The 20,683-nt window shown below is 50.7% G+C and overlaps 1 protein-coding gene across 2 annotated transcripts in view; it reads right to left on the bottom strand.

Annotated features, from left to right (window-relative positions):
- dedd1 (death effector domain-containing 1) overlaps nucleotides 1-7,283 on the bottom strand; it is a 36,269-nt gene extending 28,986 nt beyond the window's left edge. Inside the window, exon 1 of one of the 2 annotated variants that reach the window (XM_068018429.1) lies at nucleotides 6,099-7,283. In XM_068018429.1, the coding sequence (XP_067874530.1) occupies nucleotides 6,099-6,576 (478 nt within the window). In that variant the 5' untranslated portion in view covers nucleotides 6,577-7,283. The remainder of the gene's footprint in view (nucleotides 1-6,098) is intronic. The other variant, XM_068018428.1, reaches the window with a different exon arrangement.
- Between the last annotated feature and the right edge of the window lie 13,400 nt (nucleotides 7,284-20,683).

Genomic DNA, 20,683 nt, shown 5'->3' with positions numbered 1-20,683 from the left:
GTCTCATATTTCCACCTTACTATCACATCATAAGGTTGCTGTCAATTCAGTATGCTCCCTTGTGTGGAACCTGATCAAATATCTTCTGGAAGTCCATTTGGACAACATTCATAGACAATATCTTATCCAGCATGTTAGTGATCTCTTCAAAATATTCAACTAAATTAGTCAGATATGACATACCCATCACAAATCCATGCTGACTCTCTTTGATCAGCTCATTCTTGTTCAAAAGCACAGCCACTCTGTCCCTGATGCTAAATTCCAGTAACTAGTTTCTCTCTCCCTTCTGCCTTAAAAGAATGGAGTGATATTTGCAATTTTTCAATCCAAAAGGCACAATTCCCAAATCAAGAGTGCTTTAGAAAATTATGACTAACACATCCACGATTTCCCCACATTTCTTTTAACACCCTAGGGTGGAAACAGTCAGGTCCTGGAGATTTATCGGTTCCCATTAACATTTATAAAAACCATATTAAATCCAGTTACGTTCCTACCAGTGGCTTATTTTTAGATGACCTTGTACTGCTGGGTATTTTGTTCTCTTCCTCTACTGAGAAGACAGATACAAAGTACTCATTTAACAAATGTCATTTCCTTATTGCCGATTAAAGTACCTCCCTAGAGACGGTGAAGCATTTGTTTTGGATTGGCTCCTTACCAACAGCAGGTAGATTCATGAAATACATTTATGTTCTTTCAGGTACGACAACTGTACAAAAAAAAATTGGAGGTAGCAGTTTTTTACCTATCTATTTATTTCATCATGGCTTGCTATAACAAATGTTAATATAATCCTTTGTTCAAAAACTGCATTCTTCCTCCTTCACCAAGTACCTCTGCAGCAATAATTTCGACTTTTTAAATTCAGGACTCTGAAGACAGAACCTCCTTGTGTTAACTTATGCAATTTTTACCTGTTCTATATAAAACTGGCATTTGAGTTTGCAGTACAAGTTAAAGCAGCTGCTGTAAGCATTTACACTTTAAAGTGTAGACTTATGAATGATTTCATTGAGGTTTATGATGATGATAGGAACAGATTGTGTTTGTGGAGAGTTTCTTTCAAGTAAATAGGTTAGGGAGGACCAGGGGTCACAATTTCAAATGATACAAGGCCAGATCGTGGTTAAATGCTAGGAAGTGGTACTTTCCCCAGAGAATAATGGACTTCTGCTGGCTCGTACCCTGAACGTTAATTTGCTGAATTCCTTCAAGCAAGAGGTGGATCCGTTTCTGGTTGAGGTGGTCATAAAATTGTAACAGAAAGAGAGATCGGGCCAAACTACTGCCCTGGGTTAGTTTTGATTGCTCAAATGGACAGGAGGGGAACTTCCCAGATTCCCCTGCAAATTGATCTGGGGTTTTAATCTTTCAAGAGACTACATGGTTTCAGGTAAGATGAGGTGGTGCATACATTGTGTGCACAAGGCTTTCCTGTTTGGCTGGAACAGGCTGAAGGTCCAGTGGATCTTTTCCTGACTGCCACTTTTGCATGTCTATTAGAGGAGTGATGAACTGGCAACTTGCATAACCTGGCATTCAGGCTTCGCACAGTCACAGATAGAAAACATTATCTTATGCATTTCAATAAAGAAATGTCCTTCTACAGAAGAATTATTTTCCCCCCTGTAATTTCTTTTGGGCCTCCTTATCTCGAGAGACAATGGATACGCGCCTGGAGGTGGTCAGTGGTTTGTGAAGCAGCGCCTGGAGTGGCTATAAAGGCCAATTCTGGAGTGACAGGCTCTTCCACAGGTGCTGCAGAGAAATTTGTTTGTTGGGGCTGTTGCACAGTTGACCCCTGTAATTGGTCATCTTTTAACATTACAGACCTTATTTTTAGTTCGTGCTCAACAACTCCTGTAAGGATTTTCAACACATTTAGCGATTTGAGTTTTTCCCCCCTTTCATTAACTGATTCACTTTTCTTGCATTTATGTTCTCTTTTTCAGTTATGATTTGTTACAGTTATGAATATAAATTTTTTAGATGATCAGACGCAAAGGGGAAGATGTAGCATTATACATGAACTATGAAATAAAGCAAATCTATCTATACAGTTATAGAGACAAGGATTTGGTACAGTTGTATGTCATGTACAACTGAAAGTATGAAAAAAGTACCATCTGTGAGCTGTCAATGATCCCTTCTGCAACGATGCTCCTTTAAACCATAGGCCTGATCAGCACATCCAAGCATACGCGGACACTTTGAAACATCTTGCAGCTGCTTGGTGAGAATTAGTATTGTAACAGACTTTGAAGAAGCAAAACACCATTTGATTGGAACATCCTTCAAAACATTTGTTTCTGTTGTCACATTTTTGTCAGCTTTTTTCCCCCAATTATAAATGCCTGTGCAGACATTTACAATCGAACTGCCCCTGTACACTTTCCATGGTCAATGTGGTGGCATTCATTGCACTGCCCGTTCCCCAGCCTGGAATTCAGAGAGAAAATGTGTATACTGTACTCAAACTTTATTTCTCTGCTTCACAAATTGCAGTAAGTTTGCTGATTATAAATAATGCAAACTAAAAAGTATTGAACAGAAATAAAGAGTGTAAGGTTCTATGATTTTAAAAAGAACACAGGAATTAGGAGTAGACCACTCGGCCCTTTGAGCCTGCTCCGCCATTCAATAACTACATGGCTGAAATGATTTCTCTACATTACCACCTACCTCCAAAAACCTTGCACCACCTTGCTTATCAAGGATCTATCTACCTCTGCCTTAAACATATTCAAAGACTCTGCTTCCACCGCCTTTTGAGGAAGAGAGTTCCAAAGACTCACGATCCTGAGAAAACATTTCTACTCATCTGTCTTAAATGGGCGACTCCTTATTTTTAGACAGTGACCCCTGGTTCTAGATTCTTCCACAAGGGGAAACACCCTTTCCACATCCACCCTGTCAAGACTCCTCAGGATCTTATATGTTTCAATCAAGTTGCCTCTTACTCTTCTAAATTCCAGTGGATACAAGCCTAGCCTGTCCAATCTTTCCTCGTAAGGTGGCCCGCCCATTCCAGGTATCACTCCAGTAAACCTTTGAACTGCTTCCAACGCATTTATAAGGAGACCAATACTGTACACAGTACTCCAGATGTGTTCTCACCAATGCCCTGTATAGCTGAAGCATAACCTCCCTACTTTTATATTCAATTCCCCTCACGATAAACATTAACATTCTATTAGTTTTCCTAATCATGCACTAGGACACCCAGATCCCTCTGCATCTCAGAGCTCCGCAATCTCTCACCATTTAGATAATATGCTTCATTATTCTTCCTGCCAAAATGGACAACTTCGCATTTTCCCACATTATTCTCCATCTGCCAGATTTTTGCCCACTCACTTAACCTATCTATATCCCTTTGCAGCCTCATGTCCTCTTCACAACCTACTTTCCTACCTATCATTGTCTCATCAGCAAAATTTAGCAACCATACCTTCGGTCCCTTCATCCAAGTCATTTATATAAATTATAAAAAGTTGAGGCCCCAGCACAGATCCCTGTGGCACACCACTCGTTACACCTTACCAAACAGAAAATGACCCATTTATGCCTACTGTTTCCTGGTAGCTAGCCAATCTTCTATCCATGCCAATATGTTAGCCCCTCCACCATGAACTTTTATTTTTTGCAATAGCCTTTGATGTGGCACCTTATCAAATGCCTTCTGGAAAGAGACTGAACATGAATCCAAACCTACATTAATAAAAAAAAACTTGGTTCCAAGTATACTCCACTCTCAAACCTGCTTGACCTCACGATTACACAGTCAGTACTGCCTCAACGTCTATGAACATCGGAACAGAGGAGACCATTAAGTCCCTTGAGCCAGTTCCACCATTCAGTTATCTCACGGCTGGCGTGCATCTTAATTTCATCCACCTCAAAATCCTTCTGATTTAATATCAAGTTAGCATCGTCATGCTAGGCACCCCTCCCCCCCCCCCCCCCACCTGCCAAAAATGAGGCACATAAATTTTGTCATGAACATTGATTTTAAACTGTTACTGGCCTGAAGAAAGGACTTGTTAAACAGATCAGCTGTGACTGGAAAAGACTTTTACACATTAACAGACAGTACTTGGAAGGTCAAATTCCCTGACGCATTCGACCCACAATGGACCTGAATCACCAGGTATTGCGTGCAACAGGAGCAATTAGTCATATGACTAACCTGCCTGGCAACCTGGGTTTTTCTGAATTGTATGAAGAATTTGAACTGAGTGAGTCTGTTTGCTTCTGGACTGAGAAGATCTCTCGTCTGCTCCCATCTCTTTTTCACAAGCCTCTGAATCTACTGAAGACACATGAAACCCAAGAGAGAAAAGGCTCCTACAGCGAACAAGGTTTAAGAATACTGAGCCCCAACAAAAAGCAAGATCTACCTACAATCAAGAACTCTACAGTGAGCTCGAAGAACCGTAACAAAAACTTTTCAGATATTGCCTCAAAATTTTCCACTTTATTTTTCTTCTCTTTTCTGTCTCTATTTGCATGCGTGTATCACGTATGCACGCTCGAGTGGGCACGCCATGTATCTGTAGGCGTCAACCGAATTAGAATTCAAGTTTAATAAATTTCAACTTTTCTTCTTTAAACCTAAGAAAACCTGTTTGTGCTGGTTTCTTTGCCTTATAATCGGAAAGCGGTGAACAAGGATTCACCAAGGGGGAGCTAAAAACACAATGCGCTTAAGAATAAAACCCTGTTACAGTAAGACCAGGTGAAGGCTAAAACGAAACCCTAGACCTCTCTCACCTGATCATAACAGCATTTATTGCTGTTCCACAGTTCTACCACCCTTTGCATGAAGAAACATTTCCTAACTTCTCTACTGAATGGGATAGCTCTAATTTTAAGATTGTCCCCTTAACCTGGACTTGCACACCAGTGAGAAAAGATATATATTCCAGGGGATACATTAGCATTCTCATTTTGTTTTCAAGTCTCTCCATTGCCTTCCCCCTCCTGAAGAGGAGCGGTGGGAGGTGGATCATGTGGAGCAGTTGGACCGAATGCCATTTGCAACAAGTGATCAGTATTTATGATACACGGGTCTCCTCATATTGTGATTTGATGGAAACTATATCTGCTCATTGGGATGTCTGCACCTCGGGAATATAACTTGGAAGTTAGAGCCAAGCCATGCAATTAGGAAACACTTCTAAATGCAAAGGGTGGTGGAAGTTTGGAACTCTTTTGCAAACAGTAGATGCTAGGTCAGTTGTTAATTTTAAATCCGACTGACAGATTGGTTCTAAAAGATATTAAGATATATGGACAAAGGCTGGTATAAGGAGTTTGTTCACAGATCTGTTATGATTAATTGAATGGCAGAGCAGGCTCGAAGGGCTAAACGCTCTCCTCCTGTTCATTCCACACATCATCTTATCCCAACATAATATCCTTCTATTCCCTTTTCCCCCTCATGCGTTTATCCAGCTTCCCCTTAAATGCGTTAACTACACATTGCCTCAAATCCTCCTGTGGTAGCGGGCTCCACATTCAAGAAGTTTCTCCTGAATTCCCTACTGGGATTTATCAGCGAATCTCATATTTCTGGCCCTCTAGTTTCGGTCTCCCCGAGAACAAGAAAGAGCTTCGCTGCATCTACCCTCTCAAACCCCCTTCAAAATTTTGAAGACCTCTGATCAGGTCAGCCCTGCAGCCTTCTCTTTTCTGGAGAAAAGTGCCAACGCCCCATTTCCCCGATAGTTACAACCTCTCAGTTCCGGCATCAGCCGTGAGGTTTGTTTTTGTGTACACACTGTCTCCAGCGCCGCCATATCCTTTTAATAATACGGAGACAGGGGAACTGAGTCCAGTATTCCCAGTGTGATCGAGACATAAAACAGGCCAACTTTGGGTTTGGCAAACTTTGCCCGAATTCCCTATTGGATTTATTAGTGATTACCTTCCATTTGCAGTCTCCCCCGAGTGGAAACACCCTTTGTACGTTTACCCTATCAAATCCCTTTCAGTATTAGTTTGATCAGTTCCACCACCACCCCTCAGCCTGGTCTTTACAGGGCAATGCTGGGGTGGGGGGTTGTTTCATTCTCCCCGAGGCTCCCTACCTGCTCTCCCCCGCTTCTGGCCGACATAGGGCAGCAGGTCGTGCCGGGTGATGACTCGGAGGAGCTGCAGTAGGTTCCTGAAGTTGCTCTCGTCGCACAGGCCCCTCCGCTCCAGCTCGAACAGCAGCCGCACCCCGCTCTTGGGCCGGTGCAGGGCGCCGCTGTCCAAGGCCTGGCTGCGGGCCCGGCGGCCGAACCGCTCCAGCCTCCGCTCGGGCGCCGGGCCCCGCTCGGCGGCCGCCGCCGCCGCCCCCTCCTCCTGCTCCTCCTCGCCGCCGCCGCCGGGGGCCGGCTCTTCGGCCGCCGCCCACAGGGCCTGGTCCAGCGGGTAGGCCTCGTCCAGCAGGAAGGACAGGGCCTCGACGTCGGTGTGGCTGAGTTGGGAGCCGACCAGCTCGAACATCTGGTGCAGGGACAGCATCCGGTAGTAGGCCAACACCTCCTCCTCGTCCCACAGCGCCCGCTTGACAGCCGCCATCGCCCCGGCACCTGAGCGGGACCGCCGGTAACTCCCTCCCCCCCTCACAGGCGGGCAGACTGAAACGTCGCCTTTCCTGGGCACGGCTTTCGACGGGCTGCGGCTCGGTCGTGATCCGGGGTCGGTCGTCGTTGTCGTTTCTTCCTTCCTTCTGGTACTTTCTAGACGCTGGCCTCGCGCATGCGCCAAACCCTTCACCAACCGCCGCTCCTCCGCTCGCCGACCGCGCCTGCCCAATTGGCGCTACGACGCGTGCGCCCTCGGGCGGGGATGTTCGCGTGACAGGGCGCCTCCACGGCGCACGCGCGCCGTTCTTTATGACGTTAACCTCCTTCTGTGACGCAGCCTCTCCCGCCCCTCCCCCCGTTTCAAAAATAAACCGTTATTTCCGTTAACGGACGAAAGGGGAGGGGGCGGTGACAGGTTGGTCGGAGCCGATTCACTTATGGCGCTGGTGCCTTCTTCCCAACTGAAGATCACTCTCCCCTCCCGCTCAAAAGAAAAAAAAATCGGCGTCTCGGGTTCGAAACACTTTGAAACAAATCTGGAGGTTGGGGGAGTGAAACGAATTCTCTTTTTTTTTCCCCCCCCCCTTCCAAAGAAGAAAAAAAAAGTCCGATAATGAAGCCGCCGTCCGCCTTCCTAACTTCTCCTACGCCCCGCGCGATCCTCCACACAGGCCCCGCCGAACGCGTCTGCGCAGTAGCTCCCGCCTCCATCTACTGATGACGTGCGCGGGGGGAGGGGAGGGGGGTTTGGGTGACGTCAACTTATTTGCATGTGATTATTTTCCGCCGGGTCCCCGGGAGGAGGAGGGGGTGATTGACAGCTTGTTGCCTGGTGACGCGCGGCGGAGGCGGGCTCTCGCGCTTTAGCGAGCGCTGAATGGAGTCAGCGCCCACCGATGGAAGCGCCGGTAATGTGCACTCTCTCTATCTTCTTAATTTTTGCATATTAATATCTTCTCTTTGCATAATTTAGAGCGCCTTTTATTGATTGCAACAGGTGGGGGTGGGGGGAAAGACTAATGCAGAAGCCTGGACTCTTCTTCAGTTGCTAAGCAGCGATTTGCACGAGTTCTGGGTGTTTTATGTCATGCAACGAAATGATACATATATATATATATAAAAAATTTCAACAGATTAAGTATTTGCAAAAGATGATCTGTGCAATGCAAAAAAAAAGAAAAGCATGGTACAACAAAGCTGCAGTATAAGTAAGAGATTGAGTGGATTATTAAGTTATTGTGTTCTGCAGCATCAAATAATCTGGGGTTTAAGATTTGATTTCGTGATGAACTTTTGCGATTTCTTCCTGAAAGACGATTTTTAAAAAAAAATGACAATTTGGCAAATAATTTTAAGGTGCGCAGACAATCTGACAAGGTTTGAATGATTTAGTGGGTGCAAGGAGAGAGTGTATTCATTCAGTGGTAGAAACGCGTGGAGGTTTCGTTTATAAATATTTTTTTTTCTTACGAAAGGAAATCAATGGAGAGGGACGGAAATTAATGTCTTGTGTACATTAGCCCCCCCTAAAATCAATTAAAAGGTGTGGAATTGGGGTTGTGAGGTTTCAGCTGCTGCACAAAGCAGAGGAAGGAAGGCAAGTGCTGCAGTATCTGCTGTCGGCATTGTAATTCACCAGGAGCTGCAGAAATACAGCCTTAACTTCAGCATAATGTCCCTGTAAATGGGGGTGGGGGAAACAGGCTCGTTCCTTCTGCTCCCAGCCTCGTTTTATTCCCCCCTCCCCCTCAACAGTTTAAAGCATTAAATGCATGCTGCCAAACACAAGGCTCTTTTATTTGCAGGGAGCATTTGAAGAGATCTTGTGTGTTTTTCTCAACAAAAAAAAAATTCCCTTTTTCGCATGCAATTGCAATGAAGCTGCCGCGTTTTATTTTTTGGAAGGTGTTTTGAAAATGTTGGCATGCAGCCTGTGCGTTTTAACCACCCCCACAGGGGTCTGCATGGTGGGTGTTCATTGTTAATGGGAATGTGTGTGGGTGCAGGAACCTGCCCCCACTCAGTATCATGCAGGATGCTATATATACACCCAGGGGGATGTTTGCTGTGTGCTTCTTCCCTGGCAGTCAGTTGGAGGACGGGGTTTCATGGGTGTACCGGGGAATTGCTGCCAAGTTACAGCTGTACCGCTGATGGCACGTCTGACCGCAGTTGGTAGGTTCCCGGGTTGAACACCACCCCCCCCCCCCGCGAACTCGAGGCGTTTAAAATGAGGCCATTCAGCCCCTCCCCCCGAGCCTGCTAGGACGAGGCTCTTCAGCCCATTCAGCCATTCAGTTACCAGGCGGCTTAATCTGTCCTTGAGGCTACATTTACCCGCCCACCCAAGCTTGACCTAACACCTATTGATCCCAGTCTTGAAAACCTCAGTTGTCCCCCGCAACCACAGCCTTTTGAGCAGAGTTCCAGATTACCACTACCCTCTGTGTGAAATAGTGCCTCCTGATTTCAACTGAACCCTAATTGTTAAGATTGTGCCCCCTTGTTCTGGATTCTGTCACCAGAGGAGGTATTTTCTCTGCAGCCACTCCATCAAATCCCTTAATCATTTTAAACACCTTGAAAAAGCCCCACTGACATATCCAGCCAGTCTGTTCAATCCCTCCTCATCATTGAACCCTTTTAGTCCCAGTATCATTCTGGTGAATCCGTGCTGCACCCACTCCAAGGCCAGTTTATCCGTCCTGAGGTGTGGTGCCGAGAACTGAACACCCATCTCTGAACAGCTGTGACAACTTCCAACTTTTCTGAGATAAATTCCATTAAGTCCTTTACTTTTTAGGAACTCTCCAGTAGTGTTTAGTGATTTGTGTACATTAGTACCCAAATCCCTTTGCTCCTTTGTTCGAATTTAGGGGTCGATATTTATTCAGCATTGTTCGTCCACCTGGGCCAATATTTGATGTTAGAACACAGAGTACTGTTAAAATACAAGGATCGCCCTACCGGTCCCCTTAGACACTCCTTAAAAACTGCCTCTTTGACCAAGCTTTTGGTCAGCCGTCCTAATATCTTCGAATGGTAGATGTCAAGTTTTGTTTCAAAATGCTCCTGTGATGTGATTTGAGACGTTTTACAACATTAATGGCAAGGATTGATGTTTAGTATTAGAATATAGGGACTGATACTTGATATACTTAATGTTAGATTAATATTTTGGGGAGATGATGGTGCAGTGGTAACGTCACTGACTTAGTAATCCAGAACGCAGGTTAATTCATGGGGATGCAGGTTCAAATCCCACCACGACAGCTGGTGGAATTTCAGTCAATTAGTTATTTTAAAAAAAAATCTGAAATTGAAAGCTAAAATCAGTCAGTAATGGTGTCATGAAACTATCATTGATTGTCATAAAAACCCATCTGGTTTGCCAATGTCCGTTAGGGAAGGAAATCTGCTGTCCTTACCCGGTCTGGCCTACATGTGACACCAGACCCACAGCAATGTGGTTGACGCTTAAATGCCCTCTAAAATGGCCGAGCAAGTCGCTCAGTTGTCAAGGGCAATGAGGGATGGGCAACAAATTCTGGCCTGGCCAGCGATGCCCACATCCCATGAAAGAATTTTTTTTAAAAGCCCAATGTGAAATGGTTAGAATATATAAAGTACGGGACAGAATTGAAAAAGTTAATATGTGAGGCTGATAGATGGATCCGAGACAGATGGTGAGGAATGAAACTAGATCCTTTCCTTGATACTTCTGCACAGAATGCAATATTACATATCTCTACTTTCTGTTCACCAACAATACTTGTGGCCAGCAGCCTCTCTTTATATTCACTTCATACTTAATTGAACAATGCCCTTCAGCTATTTACCTTTAACAACATAATTAACCATTAGCACCGGCAATATTCAATTGAATGCTAAAACATTTAAAGTGCAAGTGGTTAGCCAGGGAAAAAATGGGGCCTATTAAGAAATCTTCACACACAGGCAGAGGATATGGCTAAAATATTGACTGAATACTTTGCATCTGTCTTCACAGAGGAAGTGGATGATGTGAAGGTTACACTAAAAGAGGAGAGGGAAATTATGGACAAAACAGTACTAGATATCGAAGACTCACTAAAAAGATTATCATTCCTGAAATGTTTGGAAGTCACCTGGTCCAGATGGAATGCATCCGATGTTGCTAAAGGAAGCAAAGGTAGAAGTAGCAGAGGCATTGGTCACAATCTTTCAATCCTCATTGGATTTCGGAGTAGTGCGAGAGGATTGGAAGGTTGATAATGTAGTTCCACTATTCCAGAAAAGGGAGAGGATATACCAGGAAACTACAGGGCAGTCAGCTTAGCATTGTTAATGGGAAAGTTACTGGAAACTATTATCAGGGACCAAATAAACTTTCACTTGACTGAATTATTTGATGAAGTAACAGAAAAGGTTGATCAAGGTAACGTAGTAGATGTTATATATATAGAGTTTCAGAAGGTATTGGACAAAGTCATACAGAAAGCTTGTTAAGAACATGGAAGCCCATGGAATTAAGGGGGAAATGGCAGTATGGATTCTCAGTGGCAGGAAGCAGAGGCTGGATATTTTTTCAGACTGTGAGGTGGTTTGCACTGGTGTTCCCCCAGGGTCAGTTTTGGGTCCATTAATTTCAACTTTTATAAATGACCTGAGCAGCATTATAATATAAAGGGGCAGTTAGGTGGGCAAAGAAGGGATAGGATAAGCAATGGGGGCGCTGGGAGGCAGAGGGGTAGGGGAGGAGACTGTGTTGGGCTTATTGAAGAGATGGGTTGGAGGGCTGGGGAGCAGTCAGTGGGGCCACAGTGTTCCCCCACTGCCCCCCAACCCCCTTCACCGCCCCGGTGTTCCAGCTCGTTGCCTGCGATGGTGAAGCCAGGTCACAGCCCAAGCTGGATGTCCTGTGAACTACCACCTCACAGCAGCCTGACTAATCCTACACCCTGACTGATCTTCCCACTCACAGCCTGTTCTTCAGTCTACCTCACCCTGACTGATCTTCCCACTCACAACCTGTCCCTCTGTCTACCTCACTCTGACCGACCCTCCCACTCACAACCTGTCCCTCTGTCTGCCTCACCCTGACTGACTCTCCCACTCACAGCCTGTCCCTCTGTCTACCTCACCCTGACTGACCCTCCCACTCACTACCTGTACCTCAGTCTACCTCACACTGACCGACCCTCCCACTCACAACCTGTCCCTCTGTCTGCCTCAACCTGACTGACCCTCCCACCCACAACCTGTTGTTCAGTCTGCCTTACCCTGACTGATCTTCCCACTCACAGCCTGTACCTCAGTCCACCTCACACTGACCGACCCTCCCACTCACAGCCTGTCCCTCTGTCTGCCTCAACCTGACTGACCCTCCCACTCACAACCTGCTGTTCAGTCTACCTCACCCTGACCGACCCTCCCACTCACAGCCTGTTCTTCAGTCTACCTCACCCTGACCGGCCCTCCCACTCACAGCCTGTTCTTCAGTCGACCTCACCCTGACCGGCCCTCCCACTCACAGCCTGTTCTTCAGTCTACCTCACCCTGACTGATCTTCCCACTCACAACCTGTTGTTCAGTCTACCTCACCCTGACCGACCCTCCCACTCACAGCCTGTACCTCAGTCTACCTCACCCTGACTGACCCTCCCACTCACAACCTGTTCTTCAGTCTACCTCACCCTGACTGATCTTCCCACTCACAGCCTGTACCTCAGTCTACCTCACACTGACCGACCCTCCCACTCACAACCTGTCCCTCTGTCTGCCTCAACCTGACTGACCCTCCCACTCACAACCTGTTGTTCAGTCTACCTCACCCTGACTGACCCTCCCACTCACAGCCTGTCCCTCTGTCTGCCTCACCCTGACTAACCCTCCCACTCACAACCTGTCCCTCTGTCTGCCTAACCCTGACTGACCCTCCCACTCACAACCTGTCCCTCTGTCTGCTTCACCCTGACCAACCCTCCTACTCAGTACCTGTCCCTTTGTCTGCCTCACCCTGACTGACCCTCGCACTCACAGCCTGTACCTCAGTCTACCTCACCCTGACTGACCCTCCCACTCACAACCTGTCCCTCTGTCTGCCTCACCCTGACTGACCCTCCCACTCACAGCCTGTCCCTCTGTCTGCCTCACCCTGACCGACCCTCCCACTCACAGCCTGTCCCTCTGTCTGCCTCACCCTGACTGACCCTCCCACTCACAACCTGTCCCTCTGTCTGCCTCCCCCTGAGCGACCCTCCCACTCAGTGCCTGTCCCTCTGTCTACCTCACCCTGACCGACCCTCCCACTCACAGCCTGTCCCTCTGTCTGCCTCACCCTGACTGACCCTCCCACTCACAGCCTGTCCCTCTGTCTGCCTCACCCTGACTGACCCTCCCACTCACAACCTGTCCCTCTGTCTGCCGCACCCTGACCGACCCTCCCACTCAGTGCCTGTCGCTTTGTCTGCCTCACCCTGACTGACCCTCGCACTCACAGCCTGTACCTCAGTCTACCTCACCCTGACTGACCCTCCCACTCACAGCCTGTCCCTCTGTCTGCCTCACCCTGACCGACCCTCCCACTCACAGCCTGTCCCTCTGTCTGCCTCACCCTGACTGACCCTCCCACTCACAACCTGTGCCTCTGTCTGCCTCACCCTGACTGACCCTCCCACTCACAGCCTGTCCCTCTGTCTGCCTCAGCCTGTCCGACCCTCCCACTCACAGCCTGTCCCTCTGTCCGCCTCACCCTGACCGACCCTCCCACTCACAACCTGTCCCTCTGTCTACCTCACCCTGACTGACCCTCCCACTCACAGCCTGTCCCTCTGTCTGCCTCACCCTGACTGACCCTCCCACTGACAGCTGTTGTTCAGTCTACCTCACCCTGACTGACCCTCCCACTCACAACCTGTCCCTCTGTCTGCCTCACCCTGACTGACCCTCCCACTCACAGCCTGTTGTTCAGGCTACCTCACCCTGACTGACCCTCCCACTCACAACCTGTCCCTCTGTCTGCCTCACCCTGACTGACCCTCCCACTCACAGCCTGTTGTTCAGGCTACCTCACCCTGACTGACCCTCCCACTCACAACCTGTCCCTCTGTCTACGTCACCCTGACTGACCCTCCCACTCACAACGTGTCCCTCAGTCTGCCTCACCCTGACCGACCCTCCCAATCACAGCCTGTTGTTCAATCTACCTCACCCTGACTGACCCTCCCACTCACAACCTGTCCCTCTGTCTGCCTCACCCTGACCGACCCTCCCACTCACAGCCTGTTGTTCAGTCCACCTCAACCTGACTGACCCTCCCACTCACAACCTGTCCCTCTGTCTGCCTCACCCTGACTGACCCTCCCACTCACAGCCTGTCCCTCTGTCTGCCTCACGCTGACCGGCCCTCGCACTCACAGCCTGTCCCTCAGTCTACCTCACCCTGACTGACCCTCCCACTCACAACCTGTCCCTCTGTCTGCCTCACCCTGACTGACCCTCCCACTCACAACCTGTCCCTCTGTCTGCCTCACTCTGACTGACCCTCCCACTCACAGCCTGTCCCTCTGTCTGCCTCACCCTGACTGACCCTCCCACTCACAGCCTGTCCCTCTGTCTGCCTCACCCTGACTGACCCTCCCACTCACAACCTGTCCCTCTGTCTACCTCACCCTGACTGACCCTCCCACTCACAACCTGTTCTTCAGTCTACCTCACCCTGACTGATCTTCCCACTCACAGCCTGTACCTCAGTCTACCTCACACTGACCGACCCTCCCACTCACAACCTGTCCCTCTGTCTGCCTCAACCTGACTGACCCTCCCACTCACAACCTGTTGTTCAGTCTACCTCACCCTGACTGACCCTCCCACTCACAGCCTGTCCCTCTGTCTGCCTCACCCTGACTAACCCTCCCACTCACAACCTGTCCCTCTGTCTGCCTAACCCTGACTGACCCTCCCACTCACAACCTGTCCCTCTGTCTGCTTCACCCTGACCAGCCCTCCTACTCAGTACCTGTCCCTTTGTCTGCCTCACCCTGACTGACCCTCGCACTCACAGCCTGTACCTCAGTCTACCTCACCCTGACTGACCCTCCCACTCACAACCTGTCCCTCTGTCTGCCTCACCCTGACTGACCCTCCCACTCACAGCCTGTCCCTCTGTCTGCCTCACCCTGACCGACCCTCCCACTCACAGCCTGTCCCTCTGTCTGCCTCACCCTGACTGACCCTCCCACTCACAACCTGTCCCTCTGTCTGCCTCCCCCTGAGCGACCCTCCCACTCAGTGCCTGTCCCTCTGTCTACCTCACCCTGACCGACCCTCCCACTCACAGCCTGTCCCTCTGTCTGCCTCACCCTGACTGACCCTCCCACTCACAGCCTGTCCCTCTGTCTGCCTCACCCTGACTGACCCTCCCACTCACAACCTGTCCCTCTGTCTGCCACACCCTGACCGACCCTCCCACTCAGTGCCTGTCGCTTTGTCTGCCTCACCCTGACTGACCCTCGCACTCACAGCCTGTACCTCTGTCTGCCTCACCCTGACCGACCCTCCCACTCACAGCCTGTCCCTCTGTCTGCCTCACCCTGACTGACCCTCCCACTCACAACCTGTGCCTCTGTCTGCCTCACCCTGACTGACCCTCCCACTCACAGCCTGTCCCTCTGTCTGCCTCAGCCTGACCGACCCTCCCACTCACAGCCTGTCCCTCTGTCCACCTCACCCTGACCGACCCTCCCACTCACAACCTGTCCCTCTGTCTACCTCACCCTGACTGACCCTCCCACTCACAGCCTGTCCCTCTGTCTGCCTCACCCTGACTGACCCTCCCACTGACAGCTGTTGTTCAGTCTACCTCACCCTGACTGACCCTCCCACTCACAACCTGTCCCTCTGTCTGCCTCACCCTGACTGACCCTCCCACTCACAGCCTGTTGTTCAGGCTACCTCACCCTGACTGACCCTCCCACTCACAACCTGTCCCTCTGTCTGCCTCACCCTGACTGACCCTCCCACTCACAGCCTGTCCCTCTGTCTACGTCACCCTGACTGACCCTCCCACTCACAACGTGTCCCTCAGTCTGCCTCACCCTGACCGACCCTCCCACTCACAGCCTGTTGTTCAATCTACCTCACCCTGACTGACCCTCCCACTCACAACCTGTCCCTCTGTCTGCCTCACCCTGACCGACCCTCCCACTCACAGCCTGTTGTTCAGTCCACCTCAACCTGACTGACCCTCCCACTCACAACCTGTCCCTCTGTCTGCCTCACCCTGACTGACCCTCCCACTCACAGCCTGTCCCTCTGTCTGCCTCACGCTGACCGACCCTCGCACTCACAGCCTGTCCCTCAGTCTACCTCACCCTGACTGACCCTCCCACTCACAACCTGTCCCTCTGTCTGCCTCACCCTGACTGACCCTCCCACTCACAACCTGTCCCTCTGTCTGCCTCACTCTGACTGACCCTCCCACTCACAACCTGTCCCTCTGTCTGCCTCACCCTGACCGACCCTCCCACTCACAGCCTGTTGTTCAGTCCACCTCAACCTGACTGACCCTCCCACTCACAACCTGTCCCTCTGTCTACCTCACCCTGACTGACCCTCCCACTCACAACCTGTCCCTCTGTCTGCCTCACCCTGACTGACCCTCCCACTCACAACCTGTCCCTCTGTCTGCCTCACCCTGACTGACCCTCCCACTCACAACCTGTCCCTCTGTCTGCCTCACCCTGACTGTCCCTCCCACTCACAGCCTGTTGTTCAGTCTACATCACCCTGACTGACCCTCCCGCTCGCAACCTGTCCCTCTGTCTGCCTCACCCTGACTGACCCTCCCACTCACAACCTGTCCCTCTGTCTGCCTCACCCTGACTGACCCTCCCACTCACAACCTGTCCCTCTGTCTGCCTCACCCTGACTGACCCTCCCACTCACAACCTGTCCCTCTGTCTGCCTCACCCTGACTGACCCTCCCACTCACAACCTGTCCCTCTGTCTGCCTCACCCTGACTGACCCTCCCACTCACAACCTGTCCCTGTGTCTGCCTCACCCTGACTGACCCTCCCACTCACAACCTGTCCCTCTGTCTGCCTCACCCTGACTGACCCTCCCACTCACAGCCTGTTGTTCAGTCTACCTCACCCTGACTGACCCTCCCACTCACAGCCTGTCCCTCTGTCTACCTCACCCTGACTGACCCTCCCACTCACAGCCTGTCCCTCTGTCTGCCTCACCCTGACTGACCCTCTCACTCACAGCCTGTCCCTCTGTCTGCCTCACCCTGACTGACCCTCTCACTCACAGCCTGTCCCTCTGTCTGCCTCACCCTGACCGACCTTCCCACTCACACCCTGTCCCTCTCTCTGCTTCACCCTGACTGTCCCTCCCACTCACAGCCTGTCCCTCTGTCTGCCTCACCCTGACTGACCCTCTCACTCACAGCCTGTCCCTCTGTCTGCCTCACCCTGACCGACCTTCCCACTCACACCCTGTCCCTCTGTCTGCCTCACCGTGACTGACCCTCCCACTCACAGCCTGTCCCTCTGTCTGCATCACCCTGACTGACCCTCGCACTCACTACCTGTCCTTCTGTCTGCCTCCCCATGACCTCCGTTCCACTCACGGCTTGTCCCTCTGTCTGCCTCATGCTGACTGACCCTCGCACTCACAGCCTGTCCCTCTGTCTGCCTCACCCTGACTGACCCTCCCACTCACAGCCTGTCCCTCTGTCTGCCTCACCCTGACTGACCCTCCCACTCACAGCCTGTCCCTCTGTCTGCCTCACCCTGACCGACCTTCCCACTCACACCCTGTCTCTCTGTCTGCCTCACCCTGACTGACCCTCCCACTCACAGCCTGTCCCTCTGTCTGCCTCACCCTGACCGACCTTCCCACTCACACCCTGTCCCTCTGTCTGCCTCACCCTGACTGACCCTCCCACTCACAGCCTGTCCCTCTGTCTGCCTACCCTGACTGACCCTCTCACTCACAGCCTGTCCCTCTGTCTGCCTCACCCTGACCGACCTTCCCACTCACACCCTGTCCCTCTGTCTGCCTCACCCTGACTGACCCTCCCACTCACAGCCTGTCCCTCTGTCTGCCTCACCCAGACCGACCTTCCCACTCACACCCTGTCCCTCTGTCTGCCTCAACCTGACCGACCCTCCCACTCACAACCTGTCCCTCTGTCTGCCTCACCCTGACTGACCCTCCCACTCACAACCTGTCCCTCTGTCTGCCTCACCCTGACTGACCCTCCCACTCACAGCCTGTCCCTCTGTATGCCTCACCCTGACTGACCCTCCCACTCACAGCCTGTTCCTCTGTCTGCCTCACCCTGACCGACCCTCCCACTCACAGCCTGTCCCTCTGTCTGCCTCACCCTGACTGACCCTCCCACTCACAACCTGTCCCTCTGTCTGTCTCACCCTGACTGACCTTCCCACTCACAGCCTGTCCCTCTGTCTGCCTCACCCTGACTGACCTCCCCACTCACAGCCTGTCCCTCTGTCTGCCTCACCCTGACTGACCCTCCCACTCACTACTCGTCCCTCTGTCTGCCTCACCCTGACTGACCCTCCCACTCACAACCTGTCCCTCTGTCTGCCTCACCCTGACTGTCCCTCCCACTCACAGCCTGTTGTTCAGTCTACATCACCCTGACTGACCCTCCCACTCGCAACCTGTCCCTCTGTCTGCCTCACCCTGACTGACCCTCCCACTCACAACCTGTCCCTCTGTCTGCCTCACCCTGACTGACCCTCCCACTCACAACCTGTCCCTCGGTCAGCCTCACCCTGACTGACCCTCCCACTCACAGCCTGTCCCTCTGTCTGCCTCACCCTGACTGACCCTCCCACTCACAGCCTGTCCCTCTGTCTGCCTTACCCTGACTGACCCTCCCACTCACAGCCTGTCCCTCTGTCTGCGTCACCTTGACTGACCCTCCCACTCACATCCTGTCCGTCTGTCTACCTCACCCTGACTGACCCTCCCACTCACAGCCTGTCCCTCTGTCTGCCTTACCCTGACTGACCCTCCCACTCACAGCCTGTCCCTCTGTCTGCCTCACCTTGACTGACCCTCCCACTCACATCCTGTCCCTCTGTCTACCTCACCCTGACTGACCCTCCCACTCACAGCCTGTCCCTCTGTCTGCCTCACCCTGACTGACCCTCCCACTCACAGCCTGTCCCTCTGTCTGCCTCACCCTGACTGACCCTCCCACTTACAGCCTGTCCCTCTGTCTGCCTCACCCTGACTGACCCTCCCACTCACAGCCTGTCCCTCTGTCTGCCTCACCCTGACTGACCCTCCCACTGACAGCCTGTCCCTCTGTCTGCCTCACCCTGACTGACCCTCCCACTCACAGCCTGTCCCTCTGTCTCCACGGCTGGATTGCTCCCCTGACTGGCATCCCATACGTGATGAGTACCCTATGCCTGCTGCCAGAAACTGGGGCTCATGACTGTTGTCATCTCCTCGCCAACCATCTCCTCTCAACATAAAGGAAGAAATGGAGCGAGAACTATGGAAGAGGACAGGGAGAAGGAGGAAGGCAGGGAAAGGAAATTTGAAACATGGTAGTGCACAGTGAGACACGGAGAGAAGCTGTAACATGGAGATAGATGTCAGACATGAGAGACTGCACGCTCTGACTTGCAGTGAGGTCTGCCAGAAGAGATCTCTATCTGTAATATATATATAGAAAGAGTTCTTGTAGATGCCACACTTCCTCTTGTACTTTACTTGTTCTCCCTTTGTTTATCACAGCTGGTTGATGCCCCTAATATGACAAAGGGCTCTATCCTTTGAATCAATCCTGTGAGTGAGTAGTCTTCTATGTAGTTTGCAGTCGTTAAGTGTCAACTTTACTTTCTGTAACACTTTCCCTGTCACCATTGATATCACCCCTGTTGTATCTGCCAACTGAATGTAAGGAACACCCGAGGAGATGTTCTACTGGTGAGCAAATTATTTGCTGAATCAGTTTATAAATCAGGGAGACTTGCTTGCAGCTCATTAGCCTTTGTTTCAGCATCGTTGTCCTAGGACCTGATCATAAAATACAGCAACTTTCCCATAAATGCACTATTTATTATGAGACAACTCTATCTGAGTTAGCAAAGGCAAACCACAAGCTAGGCACACCCGAAGAGGTGCACACCAAGTGGGTAAGAGCCAGAGAAGCTGACAGCAAGACACGGTGAGGTACAGACAAAATGCAAACAAAGTGAGGGAATGTGAGACAGACAGACTGAGACTGAGAAATGCAGACACGAGGAGAGGCAGACACAGCCCTAGAGGTGGGAAGGGAAGGTACTGTTAAAGAAGGAGAGAAATACAGAGCAGGGCAGAAAGACTGAACAAAGAGAGGGTGTGTGTGTGAGAGAGAAAACGAGAGCGCCAGATACAGAGGCAGAAAATCGAGTAGATGCATGTGTGAGAAATGCATGGGAGGGTGGAAGAGATTAGAGGTGTGTTTTTGTGTGTGAGTGAGACAGACGGATGCTTCAAGAGAGAGAGAATCGAGTAGATGTGTCTGTGTGTGTGTGAAACCAATACAGATGCATGGGAGGGGGAGAAAGAGAATCGAGTGGATTTGAGTGACAGGGAGACCTCATCTCTTGGCATCTACCCGATAATCCATATTTATGAGATTGGGTGTTTTCACTGATATCTTCCTGCCTCAGCCTCTATCTTGTGTGAAGTCAAATCACCTCGAGATCCGCAGAGATTAACCTCTGACCTGCAGCCTCTTAGAAATGAGACAGCAAGGGTTTGCTTCCTGCTCTAGGTTTTGGGTCTTAAGGCATTGCAGCCTTTGCAGACGTTGCACAAGCCTGTCATTATGCAGGGTCTCGACAGAAGCTGACTGTTGGGGAAGAGCAGCATTTGAATCTGATAACCAAGCGAAAGGCATTGCTGTGACCTCCTCATTTCTAAGAGGTTTAAACTCCTTCCCCCATCCTTGTTGCTCGGTGGGTTCCTGAGGGTGCGGGATCGTTTTGTGTGCTGTCATTTTTAGTTGAAGCTGAAACCGCATCATATTCTGGTTGCTGCTGCCAAGGTTCTCACTCCCATTGAATTTATCTCCCTGATTTAT

This window comes from Heterodontus francisci, chromosome 39 (genome assembly GCF_036365525.1).
Source record: "Heterodontus francisci isolate sHetFra1 chromosome 39, sHetFra1.hap1, whole genome shotgun sequence".
Classification (NCBI taxonomy): Eukaryota; Metazoa; Chordata; class Chondrichthyes; order Heterodontiformes; family Heterodontidae; genus Heterodontus; species Heterodontus francisci.
This window is presented reverse-complemented; position numbering and strand designations above follow the sequence as displayed.